Source organism: Myxine glutinosa, chromosome 11, assembly GCF_964187855.1.
Source record: "Myxine glutinosa chromosome 11, kmMyxGlut1.1, whole genome shotgun sequence".
NCBI lineage: Eukaryota > Metazoa > Chordata > Myxini > Myxiniformes > Myxinidae > Myxine > Myxine glutinosa.
In genome coordinates this window covers 49,694,457-49,709,129 of record NC_136271.1, presented here as the reverse complement: position 1 = coordinate 49,709,129, position 14,673 = coordinate 49,694,457, and the positions used below count along the sequence as shown (strand labels likewise).

The 14,673-nt window shown below is 44.0% G+C and overlaps 3 protein-coding genes across 13 annotated transcripts in view; 2 read left to right on the top strand and 1 right to left on the bottom strand.

The window, feature by feature from the left end:
* The window catches only part of PCYT2 (phosphate cytidylyltransferase 2, ethanolamine), a 66,240-nt gene extending 64,290 nt beyond the window's left edge, over positions 1 to 1,950 (top strand). For 6 of the 9 annotated variants that reach the window (XM_078786653.1, XM_078786649.1, XM_078786650.1 and 3 more), the window contains one exon: positions 413 to 1,950. In XM_078786653.1, coding sequence (XP_078642779.1) covers positions 413 to 485 — 73 coding nt within the window. In that variant the 3' untranslated portion in view covers positions 486 to 1,950. The remainder of the gene's footprint in view (positions 1 to 412) is intronic. The other 3 variants (XM_078786652.1, XM_078786651.1, XM_078786657.1) reach the window with 1 other exon arrangement.
* Positions 736 to 13,439, bottom strand: SPAG7 (sperm associated antigen 7). 3 transcript variants are annotated; one of them, XM_068099317.2, is made up of 7 exons: positions 13,202 to 13,439; positions 11,732 to 11,873; positions 5,593 to 5,660; positions 5,303 to 5,391; positions 5,104 to 5,188; positions 4,712 to 4,901; positions 736 to 1,339 (listed from the first exon to the last, which is right to left on the bottom strand). In XM_068099317.2, exons 2-7 carry the CDS (start codon positions 11,805 to 11,807, stop codon positions 1,131 to 1,133), a joined length of 717 nt encoding a protein of 238 aa, XP_067955418.1. In that variant the 5' UTR covers positions 11,808 to 11,873; positions 13,202 to 13,439; the 3' UTR covers positions 736 to 1,130. The 3 variants fall into 3 exon arrangements, with proteins under 3 accessions (XP_067955418.1, XP_067955419.1, XP_067955420.1); XM_068099318.2 differs by having other exon boundaries at positions 13,145 to 13,435; XM_068099319.2 differs by having other exon boundaries at positions 13,198 to 13,432.
* Positions 13,440 to 14,304: 865 nt separating this feature from the next.
* Positions 14,305 to 14,673, top strand: part of LOC137413869 (alpha-enolase-like) — a 68,515-nt gene continuing 68,146 nt past the window's right edge. Inside the window, exon 1 of the mRNA XM_068099312.2 lies at positions 14,305 to 14,667. Coding sequence (XP_067955413.1) covers positions 14,649 to 14,667 — 19 coding nt within the window. The 5' untranslated portion in view covers positions 14,305 to 14,648. The remainder of the gene's footprint in view (positions 14,668 to 14,673) is intronic.

Genomic DNA, 14,673 nt, shown 5'->3' with positions numbered 1-14,673 from the left:
GTGTCTTTTTGGAGTTATTCCAAAAGCTGTGAGAACTCCTGCAACTGCGTTCTCTATTTGTACCGTTTAGGCCTGAGGCTTATTCAAAAGCATCATGACTAATTGCAGATAGTCTTTAGGTAGTGTGGCCTCATATCTGCCATATTCCTGCCTGAAACGACACTGAACATGTATGTAGTTGGTTGTAGTTGTTTAACGATGCTGAGGATGGTGTCACACAATCAAACTACACATGGAAGAAATGCAAGCAAGAATAAGGACGTGGAATCAAATGCGAAGATCTACATTAGTTATTATTGAAATGTGAGTCTTCTTGTCATAGTTTTATCAAAACAGATTGTTCGCACTTTTCCGGGACATATCTTTTTATGAATAATTTTATCCATCGTGTTTTTGACGGTACTTTTTCCAGGCTGCAGTATGAGAAGCGGAATGCCAAGAAAGTGGCCCAGGCTCTGCAGCAGGCAGCACAAGCCTCAGACTGAGGTACATGCCAGACGTCTGATTACCAAATGCACTCTTCCAATGTCCTGTTGTAATTGTGTATTTTGCACGTAAAAGCCTTAAAGGCTTATTGATTAATCTTTGGAGCACCTAAAATTGGCACAAACTGTACAAATCCGTAATGTAAATGGTGTACAGAGTCTGCTCGAAAAGCTGGCGTATAACGTCCAACATCAAAATCTCTTCAAAATACGTCTGAAGTTTTAAGATTGATTAAAAAGGAGTCACAAATGAATGTCACAATCAAGTTTAATAATATTGCATAAAGGAAACGTCATTTATTTTAAAATCAGAAAAAGGTTCGTATTTGTTTTGTACAGTATGGTGGAACGCACCCCTTCCCCCTCCTTCCTCCATGGATTAACAAAGCCCAACCCTCAAGGTAGCTTCACCTCAAAGGCCTGACCTCTTATCAGACAGCAACACTAGGGTTGCGCTTGGAGCCTACGGCAATTGCGACATGATTACCACATGTAGGTTTTTTTTTTATGCACCATGCAGGAAGAAAATGCAACACAAGCTAAAACGAAACATGTTAAGAACTCATGTAAAACACTGTACTACACAATTTTACATTTTCATGGAATTATTAGATTAAAGCATACCTCGTTGCTGTTATTTTTTAATTATGTGTGATTGTCGGTGGTTGGGGTATCGATAGCGTCGTGCGTTGTTGTTGGTGGTTGTCTCTCTAGTGCTTCTGCGTCGTCGTGTTGTGATTCTGGTGAATGTACACTTGCATCTTGAAGCGTGTCCAGGCGTAGCTTCTTGCGCTCTTTCATCTCTTGGAGGGTTTGTTCGATGGAACGCGTGTCTCGTTTGTTTGCAGCCGGAACTTCACATGAAAAAGGCAGAGATTAACATTCCAATGATTATTTCTCCAAATGGCTGAAAAATGGATAGATGTTGCCTTGTGTTACCCAACAACTTTTAAGGTGATCACACATTTAACTATGAAGAAAAGTTGGTCCTCCAAATGTTTTTCTTTTGTATGTGACCGAACCATAAACTCCAAAATCGATCTCGTACCAGCACAAGGCCCCACCGAGCATCGCGGATCGAAGGCCGAGGCTGATGCTGAACCACAAATTGGTAATATTGACGCATGCGTCTTCTTGTCTCTTCCTAACACCGAGTTTCAGTTTAATCCATGCACAAAATATCCTTACCGGCACATGTTTATGTATTAAAGATTATAAACAACTTATTTCCCATTGTGCAATAAGCAGCAAGCAGCATGTTCCATCGGGATGTTAAATTGCTCCTTGTCACTCTTCCTTTGCAGACATTTTAATATTCTGAGCAATTTGGTTTCATCCAATGAATTAGGACATGGATCTGTTCATATACTGTTGCTGTAAAATACTTGAACCTTTACTGCTGTACCTCACTTTGTAAATGTAAAAGGTGAAGGAAATAAAGATGTTTGGATAATGTAAAGAACCAGCTATTTATCATTTGGGAGTTTGATTATTTACTGTGAACACGTATTGGTTTTATTAGCTGAAGGGCCCGGCTATGACCGGCATCCGGCACGCGTTACCTAGCAGTAAGCAGACACTGAAAAAATGTCTGCATCTCCATCCGCAATAGATAACAGCTGTGCACGAACTGCAAGGACAGGACTACATGAATCGTTCTGATTACTGCTGGTGTCTCGACTTTATTACTGCCACTGGAGACAATATTATGGAAGTCACCTCTTTCTCAGATGAGGTTTGGTTCCATTTATCTGGCTATGCAAACAGCCAAAAGGGCTGTGTTTGGTCAGCAGAAAATCCATCAACGATATTAGTCAGTATCACATGATGTGAAGGTTGGTGTGTGGTGCGCCATATCACGTAAGCAGATAATTGGGCCCCATCTTTTTTTTTCCCCACCAGACGATCAACTCTGAACGCTATTGTGACTTAATTCTCTCTACCCTTTCACTGGGCAGGTAAACGAAGATGAAATTATCAGTGCACATTTCTAATAGGACAATGCCACTGCGCACATTGTCCGTCGCTCCATGACACTGCTCCGTGACGTGGTTGCAGACAGATAAATTTCAAAGGTCATTTGACCACCAAGATCCCCCCCCCCCCCCAACTGTTCACCTTCAGATTTTTATTTATCTCCAGGGGAGCAATGAAATATGCTGTTTGTAAAGATAATCCCTAGTGTTCAAGAACTCCAGGAAGCCATCTCCAATTCCATCAACAACATGTCTCAGCTTGAGTTGATGCTTGTCGTTACGGAGATCCAAGGACATGTGGATGCCATTTTCAACAGTTATGGAAAAGGTAAAATTCTTTTCTTCATCATTCTTCATGTTGGTATGTTTTAATGCACAGTGACTTTTGGGACACCCTTTACTTTGGTAGAGACACCCTATACTTTGGTAGTTGCCATGACATTGAGATTGAATCACATGATACTTAACATGCCATTACAAGCCTCCAGGTTAAACCCCTCAAATCCACATTTACTGCACACCTAAACCTAAACTCTTGTTCCTCTTCCCATGCTTGTAGAACTGCCTTGCTGGAATGGTCCAATCATGCTCTTCGCTCCAGGACTTCAAGCAGGTGGTACACGAACATCTCATATCGTCACACCATCCTCACCTGCCACTACCCTCTCACTTGCAAGTTACTGCTTTTCCTTTCTCTCACCACACTTCTCCCCACCACCCCCTTCCTCCCTAAGTTACCATGTTCAAAAACGTGTTCTGATGAATCATCAATTATACTGTCCTCTTTACAAGGATCTCTGGTGTACTCCTCCCTATTGTACAAGATAACCAACCTCATTCTGTACAAAAGGAACGCCCAGAACCTGAACGTCTCGACCACCATCCCACCAGATTGCTTCATCTGCTCTCTCTAAGAGATGGAGTCGCTAGTCGCTGAAAAGTAAATCGAAAGGTTCACCTTTTCAACAACGCCCTCAAAATTACATTTTTGTTTTCCACAATATCACGCAACCATTCGAATGCTGTTGCTAAACATTCCGTCTTGAAGATTGAATGTGGAATTGGCCCATTGGATACCTGGATACCGCAGCAAGCCTTTAAAACGCTGGTGCATTGCCCTCTCGGCTAGTTTGTTTCATGGACATTTCTGACACACTTCATTATTAAAGCTGATTTCTCTGCTCCCCAACAAATCTGAAATCTATAGTTACTCTTCTTTTCCAAAAAGATTCTGCTCGGGAACATTCTGGGACTTCTACATTTCCTGTCTACAGACTTGGGAGAAGGGGTTCAGTTACTAGAATGAGGGCATAGACCCCTATTTGTGTTCACGTAATCTTATGACTTTTTCTTGTAATAAGGACACGCAGATGGGGATAAGTCATTCATTTCGCTCATGCGTCATGGGAAGAAGACACTGTAGCCATTATCAGTGATAGAGGTTAAGGATGGCCTGTCAAGTGGTGATTCAATTTTGATTATTCCATTTCGGTGAATATCCCAATCCGGATCCAGATATGAGAATTTTAATTTTATAAACGATTCTTCACCATTGAGAGATGGGGCCAAAACGATATACCGTACAGCACGATATCTCAAAGTTGTGCACGAGTTTGACAAAACTCGTTAAGTTGGTTTGGTGACAAGATAAGAACAAGCCGATTAGATTTTGGTTCAGGTCCGGATTCAGATAAGGCCAACAAGTGGGATACAAAACGAAAACTGTTTAGCCTGGTGGAGGTTTGCGCTCTACCGAGTACCGTACTAGTTAAGCAATGTGTTTATTGTCTTCTGTCCAGGCTTTCCATTTAATATTTATCCTGTGCCAATTAAATTATTTATTTCCTAGGTTAGTTATTACCATTTTTCATAACGCTACTGCCAGTTAATGCCACTGCTCTAGCGGGGAAAAATGGCCTTAAAACGATCATTCATTCATTTACTGCCATTTTTCACACATGCCAACGTTTTGGTTTTATTGAGAACCCTTGGAGGGAAATAAATAAATAAATTAGGGTAATCACCTAGTTTAGCTAATTACATGTCCGAGATTAGTTAACAAGCCCATGATTTCCAAACGCTTGGGGTGCGTGCCGCCCAAATTCACCCTTATAGTTTGGCTGCTATTCATATGGGATGGAATCGCAGCGGGTACAGTTCCCATCTGAGATAAGGTCGTGATTTGAGTGGAGGTTTGGGGGAGGGAGGCACACATGAGAAAATAAGTATGGGTTAAAATATGATGCATACCACAGCCATAAACCTCCCGCGCTGTCAGGGTCTGAGCCCCGGCACGCAACCGAGCCTCAATTCCCCTTGAACGACGCTGAGGACGAGGCTGCAATTCTGAAGAACTGGGTGAAGGTGACGGTGAAGGGACTCGAACTGCACCAACACCACCACGCATTTTGTCCAGTTCTTCCTCAGAGGGTGAAAATTCCTGGACAAAGAGGATCGGCAGAATTAAATGCTTCAACGCCCCACTGCCTGTCAAAAGTTGTTACTGCATCCTTCCTCAACCAAACGAAATATTTTAAAAAGGGAAAAGCCATGAAGAAAATCACAATTAAACAACAACGACCAACACGAGTAAGACAGCTGGAAGCTAATACTCAAAGAGCTCGTTGAGCATTCAACCTTACCTTCTTACAGACCAGCACCTGTTTCAGTTCCTCATCATCCCCAAAAGCTATAGACGCCAAGTCGGCCACTTCAGCCACATCATGCCTGTCACGCAACATTTTAACCACGCAAAACATGTGGTTAACAAGGGTGTTAGCAAACGTGTGTTTAACACTCAAAGCAAACATAATCGACGAACGTGTCAACCTCCGCACTCACAATATGGTTCGCTCTAGCCGACCCAAGTTGTCAAACTGCTTTCGCTGCTGCGAAGCATCCTGGATGAACTCAGTTACAGCCAATTCCATCTGAACAGCAGAAAAGCAGAGTAAACAAAACAAATACAACAACACGTACTCACAGCCATAGATCAAACACATTGATGACTCACGAACCCACCTGTAAAAATCAGTTAAACGACATTAGAAAAGCTTCAACTCAAATGAGAAAAGAAACATCTGATCACTTGAGTGTGATCACCAATTATATAGTTTCACTTCCTCGAATACCTTTTTGCGGAACTCCGATTTATAGCGTTTTTCCTGCTGCTGCAACTTTTCCAGCCGTGCCCGCTGTTCTGTGGGCAAGACAAAAAACAAACACAACTCAAAGAACAGGCAAAGATGTCTACCAATAAAACATCAGCCAAGAGTACTTACACTACTGGAAGGGGGGAGAGGGGAGGGGTGTGTGTGTGTGTGTGTGTGTGTGTGTGTGTGTACGTGTGTGTACGTGTACCCAGACAAACTTGAATACTGTGCCCCCAATCGGCCTTGATCATAATTCGACAAAGTTGGTTAATGTGACCAAGAAACTTGTAAATCTCATCAATTGATTTTCTACCCTCAATTTGGATTACCATACTGAATATTAAAGTTACGCGTGCCCGTTCCTGAACGCGTTTGCTCATACCGTCCTTGGTTTGAGTTATGATACAAGGCCTACACGCTTGACTGGCATGGCAGCATGGCCTTAGGTGCGGTTGGATAAAGCTCAAATTTAACATTTTTGTCTTGTTTAGCCACATGTTATTACGTCCGCATTACGTCCAAGTTAGTATTACTGACGAAAAGATCGATTACGCGAGTTATTAGTCTCAGACGTTCCGAAGCAACACAAAAACCTGGTGTAACCGTGCTGTGTCAGTCAACGATTGAGTCCATACTGTTTTCAGATCTACGGTAATCTATATACCCCGCTGAGACTCTGCATTGTTAAATGTTTTGTCTTGGTTTTCATACAAGGCATGTCTTGGTATATCAAAGGCTGTTGCATGCAACATTTTCAGTCTATTAGTGAAATGGATCCCAAGATGTGGGTCCCGCAAGTTAAAAGTAAAATTCATCCTCGAACTGACCTGGAATTCTTTGATCCCCAAAGCTTTTTAAAAACACTTTTAAATCTCTTTCCATTGGTCCTACATTTGACAACCCCACTTTTTCCCAAAAGTAAAGATAAATAAAAGAAATAAATCCTTTTGATAATCCTCAACAATCAACTTTGAGCTGAGCTAAATCGAAATTCACTTTCATTCGTCCGTATATTTAAACACACGAGCCTTCGTCATACCTACTGAAAACCACAAAACAATCGCCTTTGGTAAATAATCACCGAGATCGGACTCGTTACACATGAAGGATGTTGAAAATGGATGGATGTATGGATGCAAGTACCGGATACGTCAACACTTTTACTGAAACAATAACGAAATGTCACCAAACAGAGCTTTAATTTACGAAGAAACATCTTGGTTAATTAAGTACTTTTGTGTTTACATCATCTCATTAAAATAGAGAAACGTATATGGTTATGTATTGTTATGAATTTGGGTAGTGATATATGTAGAGCAGAGTAGATCTGAGTAGGTACCATGCTTCGTGTGTCGCGGTAAGGAACACTTCCTGTAATAAGTCCATGTGTAGGCGTTTTGGTCGGTTAAGGTGTATAATTGTGAATCTACCAGGAGATTCGTGTGTTAGGTAGTGTAGGGAATAATGAGTAGAGCCCTTGTATGTCTCACCTGGTAATCAAACCTTTGTCCCTTATGGCACTGCAGACCACATAGACACTTGGTTAGGATTCCCTTAGTACAACACTAATGACACCCTTTCCCCCTGACATGACTAAGGAAGAAAGCAGGCCAGAACACCGCCACAAATGGCCGCCACCATTTACACCTCCGAGAGGCCTATCCGCCTCGCATAGCACGTGCTATAACACAAGGAGCAGGAGCGTTAGTGAGAGTGACGCAGTGGGCGTGCACCGGGGTGAGCTGGCGAGTCGGTGGAGGCTCTGATTGGCAGGACAGTGCGCCAAAGCTGATGTCATCGGCCGGGGATATTAACGAGGGCCGGACACCATTTCGGGCAGATGGAGTAGGACTGGCAGTTGAGTGACATTCCTGGCAGCGAGAAGGTTTTTGAGTTCACGGTTCGCAGTTCACAGCTTGAGAGAGTCCCGGTGCGATCCTGAGTTGGCTTGTGAGCAGAGTCCTGGCCCTGGTTGAGTTGGCTGTCGTGTGGAAGATCGCCGTCGAGGTGGTTGGAACTCGCTCCTTTTTGCTGGGTGGATTCGCGCTAGCCTGCTGTGGGACCTCGTGGTGATCGGTGCTTTGGAACTTGGAGCGAGGCGTGCCGCGGGACGAAAGGAGCCGGGTGTTGGACGGCAGCCACCAAGACGACAAGGACGAGATAAGGCCTTATCCGCGAATAAGGCTTTAGGTCTTTCAATCCTGACAAATCTCACACTCTTACGATGTCTCTCCAAAAAGACCGACTGGACAACCCTCCCATCCACTTTCTGAATAATCCTCTCCAAGAAGTTCTGTCACTCAAGCTTTTGGGTCTCACTATCTGCCATGATCTTTCCTGGGAAAACCACATTTCAAATCTGGCCTCCAAAGCCAGTCGCCGACTGGGCATCCTCCGTCGTGCAAAGTCCTTCCTTGGCACACCTGAGCTCCTCACCACATACAAGGCTTTCATCCGCAGCTCAATGGAATACTGCTCTCCCCTCTGGGCTGGTGCTCCTGCCTCACACCTAGCTCGTCTTCACGCTGTTGAAACCAAAGCATTCAGAATCATTGGAATCTCCCGCGATGAAGCTAACTCCAAGGGCCTCTCACTCACTCACCGCAGGCAGGTTGGTGGTCTTTCCATCTTCTACCGACTCCTCTCTGGCGTTGCCCCCCCAGCTCTCTCTGGGCTCTGTCCCGCAAATATTCCTACAGGTCGCACAAGATCTGCCTGCAACCCTCTTATGGTCAAACTGCCAAAATCAAGACTCTCTGCTCACCTTCACTCCTTCCTTCTCCCGCCTCTGGAACAAACTCCCTCACTCTCTTCAATCCCACTCCACCCTCCAGGTCTTTAAAACTGCTGTTCACCACCATCTCTTATCTTCCCCCATCCAAAACCTTGATCTTTTCTACCCCCGCTAATTTCACCCCAATTCCACTTTTTTGAAATACCAACTTCTGTCCTGGAAGTCCTTGGTGTCCTTGTGTTTTATACTTCTTCCACCCCCCCCCCCCCCGCCCCACCCCTTCCCACGCCTCCTCCCCCCAAGCCCTCTCCCTTCCACACATCTCCCTGCTCTCAAATGTTGTGTTTGTGTGCTTCCCCTTCTCTCCCCATCTTGTTTTCCGCTCCCTCTTTTTGTGTTTTGTTTGTCTGGTTGATTTGTTTGTGAAGTAAATGTTAGCTCTTTCACGAGCCTCGATTCAGTATACAAAAAACAAAAAAAAAACAAATACACTTGACATAAAAGACGTGTTATTTTCGTATTCATCTCCCTCGTCTCGTGTTTGAAATCTGTTGTGCGTGGGATCCCAATTTAGTTACCTTAGGTTCATCGTCACATTTTCCTGTCCCTGCCTGTTATTGAATAAACCCTTTTATTATTTTGCATCCCCATTCAAACCTGTGCCGCTTGTTAATTTCCTTCCAGGACCTTAATTTCCTTCCAGGACCGGAGCTACGCCGGCGTGCTGCAGTTAAGTGCTTTCGCCGCAGCCTCCATTTCCCTTCTTCCTCCCGCGCGGCCATAGCCGAATCCGTGTTTGGGTAGTTGCCTCCGAATAAGACCGTTTAGGCTATCCGCAACTCTGATGTTAATCGGAGTTGCGTGACAGTATGTTGTTATGCGACCAAAACGTCTTATTCTTCTTCAAATAAAATTAGCACCCAAAACACAGTCTGTGAACTCTTAATTACATTTAGACTGCTGAGACCCTTCAGACCTTTGACAACCCTTTAAGTCCCCCAAGACCATTAAGACCACCAAGACCCCTGAAGACCCAAATACCCTTAAAGACCCTGAAGACCAAAACACCATAAAGACCCAAAATACCCTTGAAGGCCCTGAGGCTCTAAAAGACCCTGAAGACCCAAATGGCACCATAGTTAAACTGCCAAAATCAAGACTCTCTGCTCACCTTCACTCCTTCATTCCTCTTTTCTCCCACCTCTGGAACAAACTCCCTCACTCTCTTCAATCCCACTCCTTCCTCCAGGTCTTTAAAACAGCTGTTCACCACCATCTCTTATCTTCCCCCATCCAAAACCTTGATCTTTTCTACCCCCGCTAATTTCACCCCAGATTCACTTTTAATACCAACTTCCTTCCTGGAAGTCCTTGCAGTGTCCTTGTGTTTTATACTCCCCCCCCCCCCCCCCCCCTTCCCTCCCTTCCCACGCCCTCCCACAGATGTCCTTGCTCTCAAATGTTGTGTTTGTGCTTCCCCTTCTTTCCCCATCTTGTCTACCGCTACCCTTATTATATGTTTTGTGTGTCTGTTTGATTTTTTTGTGTGATAAATGTTAGCTCTTTCACGAGCCTCGATCCTGTATACAAAAAATAATAATAATAATAAAAAGGCCCCAAAGACCCAAAACACCCTGAAGACCGAAAATACCCAGAAGACCTAAAACACCCCAAAGAAAGACCCAAAACACCCCAAAGACCCAAAACACCCCAAAGACCCAAAACACCCCAAAGACCCAAAACACCCCAAAGACCCAAAACACCCCAAAGACCCAAAACACCCCAAAGACCCAAAACACCCCAAAGACCCAAAACACCCCAAAGACCCAAAACACCCCAAAGACCCAAAACACCCCAAAGACCAAAAACACCCCAAAGACCAAAAACACCCCAAAGACCCAAAACACCCCAAAGACCCAAAACACCCCAAAGACCCAAAACACCAAAAAGACCCAAATGGCCCTGAACACCCAAAACACCATGAAGACCCTGAAAACCCAAGAGACACCAAAATAATCAAAGATGCTTATCCCTCTGAAACAATGTGTGGTGAGGCGCGCGGTGCGCGCCGCTAGTACTGGCAATGAACCCGATATGTACAGGGTGGTCCAGAAACCCAGGGTACATTTTGAAGAACGATACCTGCAACAAACAACAAAGTTTATTATTGTTCTTTGGTGCAAAACAAATCTTGATTACTCGTAAATGGATGTGACCGCTTAAACATGCACAGGCATCACGTGATACGCAACAGGGTGAGTTGCATCAAGTGATATGGATCAGGGTGAGCTTCGCTCACTGTGCTGCACGCGTTTGTCTTTGCATTAGTTTTGTTCATTGTGAATAAGACACCCTAATATGACGGAAGATATCGTGAGACAGAAAATTTGCGCTGTACGCTTGTATTCTGTATCTGGAAATTCGGCTGAAGTTCACAGACAACTCTCTATGTTGCCGTCCCATTCATTCTCTGCATTCAACAGTATTTCCATATTTCTCTTCCATCTTCCTTTAATTCCATCTGGGTCCACAACGATTTGTCCCACTTCATCCTTCAAGCAACTCACCCCCATCACATCACACCTCTCTTTCGCTATCTGCTTTGCAATCCTGAATACCGCTCTCTGACCCTCTTCCAAATCCAAGCGTTCTCCGAACATTTTCCTACATGCCTCCTGCACCTTTGCTACCTCTTTCTTTGCAGCCTTCTTGGCTGCCTTATAACTTTCATGATCTGCCTCTTCTGCCCCTGTACCCTTCGCCTTCTGCCACTCCTTGAACTTCTTCCTCTTCTCATCAATCCTATTTCCAACTTCATCATCCCACCACCATGTTTCCGAGTGCCTCGGTCCTTTTGCCTCGGTCCTTTTGTCCATCCACATACCTCACCAACGGCTCCAAACAGACGCTCTTTCAACAGACAACAGACTATCTCAACTAATAACAGAAGTAAAAGCAACACTAAATATGAAAGCATAAAGCAATGTAGCTGGGTCAGGATTCAAACCCAACCTAGATGGCTTGGAGGCAAGTGTGCGTACCTAAGAGCTACCATATCAAGCCGGAGGTTTGTCGATATGACATCGAACGACACAATCAACATGCAATAATTACTTGCCCATATCATCACGAAATGAGCTAGTCACTCAAGGATTACCGCGTGGCTACCTGATTTCACTAAAAACCTCATTGGCTCATTAAAGTAATCTGTCAGCTCCACAGGTGATGCCACTCCACACATTGACGCACTGTTGACACGACATTTCAAAGAAACTCGTGATGAACATCAAAATGATACGTATGAAAAGATAATACTGCCCCCGAAATCCCCTCTAAAAAATATTTAATGATGAAGATTCAAAAAACAAAATCCAGCACGTTTACCTTTCACCTGACGGCTTTGCCTCACTCCAGGTGGGGCTTGCATCGAGTTCAGCAAAGAGCCCAGCAAGTCTGCCATCTTCTTCAACGAAGCTTCAATTCGTCCTCACGTTTAAAGGCGTTTTGCGAATATCACAAGGTATACCTGGCGCACGCACAGTACAACTACAAACCTTTCCAAAAAAAATCATTACAAACTAGAAAATATCCGAAAACGCAAAGCCTGTCCGCGTACTCAAACTAAACTTGACATAAACAATGGTTACATTTATTTTAATTGTACATTTTATTCATTAGTGTTCCACAAATTATTGTAATAAAAGTTTGTTGAAAATTTGATGACAAAAGGTCAATTGGTAAAAAGGTTCTGATTTGGACAGAAAGACAGACATGATCGATAAAACCCCATCTCCCATTGCTCGGCGGACGGGTTAATAAATAAAATGTGAATCGTTATAGTTCCTCTTCATTTTGAACAAATCTCATTGAAATGTCTTCTTTTTTTCCATTCAAAGTCGAGGTTCGTGGAGCAGCAATAACATGGAAGGGATCAGGACGCAACAGAACAAAAGGAACAGCACAAAGAGAGTGGGGACATAAACAAGTGGGTTGAGGGACAAAATGGAGGGAGATTTAGACAAATAAGGAATGTGGGGGAAGGGAGGACACACAAGGTAGACAAGATGGAAACAGAAGCAAACTCAGGAAGGCAAAACTGGAGATATGCAAAGAGGAGCAGGCTTGGGGTGGTAGGGCTGCTTAACGAGGGTAGAAAAGATCATGGTTTTGTATTGGGGATGATATGAGATGGTGCTGAATGGCGATCTTGAAGACCTGGAGGGAAGTATGAGATTGAAGAGGATGTGGAAGTTGATTCCACAGGTGGGGAAAGAGAGGAAAAAAACGAGCGGAGGTCCTGGATTTAGGTAGTTTCACCAGAAGGGGGTTGATGGTGGACTGCATGAACCCTGCAAAAACCTGGGATGGGGAAGGGGGACAACGCACGGAAAGGGCAGAGGGTGCAACACCAGAAAGGAGGAGGAAGAAGACAGGGGGACCACCCTGTGAGCCCTTCAGTGAGAGATTCCAATAATCTTAAAGGCCTTGGTTTCCATGGCAACAAGCTGGGCAAGGTATGGGGCAAGGCCACCAGCCCAGAGGAGAGACTCCATCAAGCTGAGGATGAAGGCCTTGTAGGTGGATAGGAGTTCAGGTGTGCCAAGGAAGGACATTGCCTGGCGGAGGATGCCCAGTCGGCGGCGGCTTTGGAGGCAAACTCTGCAATGTGCTTTGAAACCCCAAGGGACGGTTTTTAGTTACATAATCATGAAGGGTCTAAACATCAGCGCACTCAACTCTGTAAAAATCATTCAATCAAGTTTAAAACGTATTGTCGCGCCATACATCCAAACTGACCACATCGTGGGACGACACCTCGTCCGGCCGTACGTTACAGTACACGTACGTACGTACGTGGGCAGGCAGCGAAAGCCTGTGTGGCCTTTCCTCATCCGCCACGAAATGAGTGGTTCGCTGCAGATGTCTCCAAATAAAATCTCTAATTCCCTCAACTTCCGTGCAAATATCACCGTCTGCAAATGCAAAAATCCGATAGCGAGAGAAAACGTCCTCTTCCTCAGGTTTCACGCGATCGCACTGCGTAAACACGCGCACATCACTCCAAACCGGAAATGCGTACCCGTCTCCAAATAACCCGGAAGTGAAAATACGTAAGCTATCTTTTTTTCTCCTTTCTTCAATTGTTTATTTGGTTGCTGTCTTTACAATATTGTTTGGTGGGCTGGTAACTTGGTCTTGTTTGATAATCACAATTTTTAAAACAGTATCCTTTTGGAAGTACAGTATTGTTTGTAGAAACATTCCTTGTGTACCCAATCAACATCGGAATGTCTTTTTCAAAATAATGAATAATTTTAGAAATTACACAATTTAAAAATTACACACTTTGACAATTACAATGGAACGCTCTAGGCTCGGCCTCTATGGGGTTGTGCCAAGAAGATAAATGTCCAAAAGCTATGGAGCGAACTACAACATCATGGCTGACATACACAGTACATAATGCAACAATCAACACCAGTGAAGGAAAAGATAGTTAGTTGTAGAAAATCAAAATTTATCGTAAATAAAACATTCAAACAACACTTTATGTCGTTAAACAATGCTTTTCTGTAGATTGAAGCCATCAGTGCTTTATATTCGCTAAAAAGAGAAAGACGTTGAGAAGATTGATTGAGTGCTCCGCTTGAAGGCAAGAGAGTGATACTAGCTTCTTGGCGAGAGTGACACTACGTGGTTTGCCATTGCCTTCGCAGCAGTTATCGTCAGGGCAGAAATTCCTAATTTGGCCAGGATACCGGTGATAACTCGCCTACTCTTGGTGAAAGATATCGTGGGATATTTAACATCCACCAACCAATAATAGCAGACGAGACACCCGGCGTGACGTCCATCCGAGAGACAGTACACACATTGATGAATCACACTGCCTGTGAAGCCCGGCATGACGTCACTATGCCTATCTGTCCTTGCCTATTGGGCGTGGCGTGCACAGTGACGTATCTGGTATGCCCCGCCCAGTGTGCATATCATTAGCACTGTGGCTCCTGCGCCTCATCAAACTTTTTGTGAATTCAAGGTGACAATAATTAGATGACTTTTTTTAGTTCATTATTCTGTTAACGCAACATAATCTTTGTCCACAAAGTAAATTTAGAGGTAGAGAAAATGAAATGAAGAACTTGTGAATATTAAATAAATAATTATAAGGAGAAAAAGGAAAACAATGAAATAGAGCTAAAACCGGACAAACTTCCACTCTCTCTTCAATCTCACTCTTTCTTCCGGGTCTTCAAGACAACTGTTCACCACCATCTCAGGTCATCCCCCATCGAAAGGCATGATCTTTTCTACACCTGGTAAAA

Excerpts from the sequence above, each read along its gene's own strand:
- SPAG7 (XM_068099317.2), bottom strand. The coding sequence starts at position 11,807 with ATGGCAGACTTGCTGGGCTCTTTGCTGAACTCGATGCAAGCCCCACCT. Across the intron at positions 5,189-5,302 it reads CGGCTAGAGCGAACCATATT|GCATGATGTGGCTGAAGTGG; the intron begins GTGAGTGCGGAG and ends GTTGCGTGACAG. Across the intron at positions 1,340-4,711 it reads GCGGGAGGTTTATGGCTGTG|TTCCGGCTGCAAACAAACGA; the intron begins GTATGCATCATA and ends TTTCATGTGAAG.